This window comes from Trichosurus vulpecula, chromosome 2 (assembly GCF_011100635.1).
Source record: "Trichosurus vulpecula isolate mTriVul1 chromosome 2, mTriVul1.pri, whole genome shotgun sequence".
Taxonomy (NCBI): domain Eukaryota; kingdom Metazoa; phylum Chordata; class Mammalia; order Diprotodontia; family Phalangeridae; genus Trichosurus; species Trichosurus vulpecula.
The window spans coordinates 2,113,982-2,117,040 of record NC_050574.1 but is presented as its reverse complement, the minus strand read 5'-3'; the positions used below and the strand labels follow the sequence as shown (position 1 = coordinate 2,117,040).

General features: G+C 37.3%; 1 protein-coding gene across 1 annotated transcript; it reads right to left on the bottom strand.

Annotated features, from left to right (window-relative positions):
• Positions 1 to 440: 440 nt before the first annotated feature.
• Positions 441 to 884, bottom strand: LOC118839990 (profilin-1-like). Its single transcript, XM_036747508.1, has one exon. The coding sequence runs from the start codon at positions 861 to 863 to the stop codon at positions 441 to 443; it is 423 nt and encodes a 140-aa protein (XP_036603403.1). The 5' UTR covers positions 864 to 884.
• Between the last annotated feature and the right edge of the window lie 2,175 nt (positions 885 to 3,059).

Sequence of the window (3,059 nt, the reverse complement as noted above, 5' to 3'; positions counted from 1 at the left end):
ATAATGATGGAAGATGGAAGGCTAGAAGACTCATCAGTCTACCCAATGGACACTTTTTGATTTGGGCCTTACTGATCAACCTACAGTCATTGCAGAGACTGGACTTCTTGACAATAAGATGGGAACTTTCCATGTGCAATGATCAATCTTGCAGTCTCCTAGATGCCTTTCCTTCCTTTTTTTTTTATTAGTAGAATCTTTTATTCATATTCCGATATAAGTTTCCAGAAAAAAAACCAACAAAAATTTTTTTCAAAAAAAATCTTCCCAACTACACACAGGAAGGAGGTTCAAAAGGAAAAGGGGGGTGCCTGTCCATCCAACCTGGCCCCCCCCAGGTGTAATTTTGGCAGCAACAAGTGGGTGGGGGAATGGCCCAAAAAAACAATGGTGAAGGAAATGGTGCAGAAGCCTTGGGGAAGAAGAGAGGGCAGGGAGGGTCAGTATTGAGAGCGTCGCAGGTGGGAAGCCATTTCATAACACTTCTTGTTGATCATTCCTCCGTGGATACCTTCCTTCCCCATCAGCAGGACTAGTGTCTTGGCAGTCATGGTAACAGTGAGGTTGAAGGTGGGAGCATCCCCAGTGTTCTTGGTACGAAGGTCCATGGTGTATTCTCCATCTAGCAGCAGCGAATCCCTGATAACTAAACATTTCTGGCCCCCAAGTGTCAGCCCATTTACGAAGAAAGTCGAACGATCTTTGCCAACCAATATGGCTACTTCAGCTGGCGTGATATTGGCGAAGGTTTTCCCGGGTACAGCGGCCCAGACCGATGGGGAGTCCTTATAGCCGACTATGGCCGCGTCCTGACAGGTCCCGTCCGCCATGAGGTTGTCGATGTAGGCGTTCCAACCAGCCATAGCGCTGGCGGTCTGGCTCTGCTGTTACTGCGAGCAGGGGGTGGCGGAGAGCTCGGAACACGCGCTGCTGGCCGGACTCGCCTTTCTTTTTTTTTTTTTTTTTTTTTAACAAAATAAATGGCTAAATGTTTGGAGAAAGAAAAGTCCCAAGCACATTTTCCCAGATGAGTCTTGTATGTAGACACAGATTTGCCAAGGGCACTTTCATCTGAACTGGTCAAAGGAGTGTAGAAGAGGATCTGAAAAATCTCATTAGTAAAACAAGTGATCTGGAGAACAGATTGAGGAGAGACAATCTAAGAATTCTCAGACTACCTGAAAGTTATGATGAAAAAACAGAATCTGGATACAAAATTATAAGGAATTATTAAGGCAAATTGCTCTGAATTTCTAGAACAAGAAGGCAAAATTGAAATAGAAAGAATCCACTGATCAGCACTTGAAAGAGGTCCTAAGACAAAAACTTCCAGCAATATTATAACCAAGTTTAAAAATTCCCTGGTTAAAGAGAAAATATTGCAAGCAACAAGAAAATAGAAGGATTTAAATACTGAACGAAATCAGGATTTCAGAAGACCTAGAAAAAGACTGTTGATCTTAGAACATTATATTTTGGAAAGGAAAGGGGCTAGGGTTGCATCGAAGAATAACTTATCCAGCAAAGTTGAGTATAATCCTGCATGAAAAAATAATGGACATTTGAGGACTGAAAAACTTTCAAGTATTTGCAACAAAAATATCAGAACTCAACGGAAAATTTGATAAAGGTTAAATCATTATGATATATGAAAATGTTATGTGTATTCTTAAAACTGTTATCATTACAAAGGTAGTTTGAAAGAAAGGTTGTGGCTGAGTTGTTCATGATGGGGTGATTCTGAAAAAACAAATTGGGTGGGAAAAGTAAAAAGGAGCAATCATCTCCTAAAACTAGGGCATGAAAGGAAGGACTAGTACAGAAGAAACAGGTTGTGGTGGAGGGCTGATAATGTTGGAAACTTATTCTCATCTGGGTTGAAGAGGATACAAAATGTACATCTGAAGAGATTTAGAAGTCTTCTCAATAGGGTAATGAAGGGACTTTTAAAAGAGTGTGTAGAATAAAATTACGAAGGTAAGGAGAGAAAATAAAGGAGAGAATTTTAGTGGGCAAAATAAGGAATAAGAAGGTAAGGGGGAAGATAAGGTAACAGGGGTAGGGTAAAAAGAGAGGCAAAAAGGAAAATAGTGAACAAAAATAAGATGGATGGAAATTCACAAATAGTAATCAGACCTCTGTCAAACTTATAAGAATATGAGTCATTCCTGAATTTACAAATGCTCAAAGGATATGAATAGACAGCTTTCCAATGAAGAAATCTAAACAATTTAGAGTCATATGAAAAATGCTCTAAATCATTATTTATTAGAGAAATGCTGATTAAAACATTGAGATATCATTTTATACCACCTTGGGAAAAACGATAGAAGGGAAAATTGACAAATATAAGAGAGGATCCTAAAAAATTGAGAACTTTTTCATTGGGAAATTCATTGTGGAATTAGAAAATGTGCAATAATAAAATGATTCGACCATTTGGGAGAGCAATCTAGAATTATGCCTAAAGAGTTATAAAACTACGTATACCCTTTGACCCAGCAATACAACTACGTGGACGATTTCCAAAGATGAGTAGGAGAAAAGGAAAAAATATGTATTCTTTTTAGTGGCAAAGAACCAAAAATTACAGGGATTCCCATTAACTGAGGAATGGCTGAACAAGTTGTGGTATATGATCATGATGGAATGCTACTGTGCTATAAGAGATGACGAACTCAATGATTTTAGAAAAAAAATGGGAAGACTTACACAAAATAATGAAGAACGAAATGAGGAGGACCAAGAGAACATTATATACAATAACAGCCATATTGTTTTAAGAATGACTTTGAGTAAACAATGTATTTTTTTCTATTAAAAATACCCAAATTAACTATAAAGGACATATGAAGATATATATACTTACATACTTATTTGTGTCTAATAGGAGCTTTCTCTAGGGCATGGGAGAGAAGAAAAAAAGAAAAATATTAACTGTTATATATTTGAAAGGAATTGCAAGTTGTGCACAGTAGATTGTAGTTTTATGTATAATCATCTTTTTTATTGTACTATGTTATGGAAATGATTGTTTCATTCCATAAATCAAAAATAAA

Coding starts and splice junctions, on each gene's coding strand:
- LOC118839990 (XM_036747508.1), bottom strand. CDS start 863: ATGGCTGGTTGGAACGCCTACATCGACAACCTCATGGCGGACGGGACC.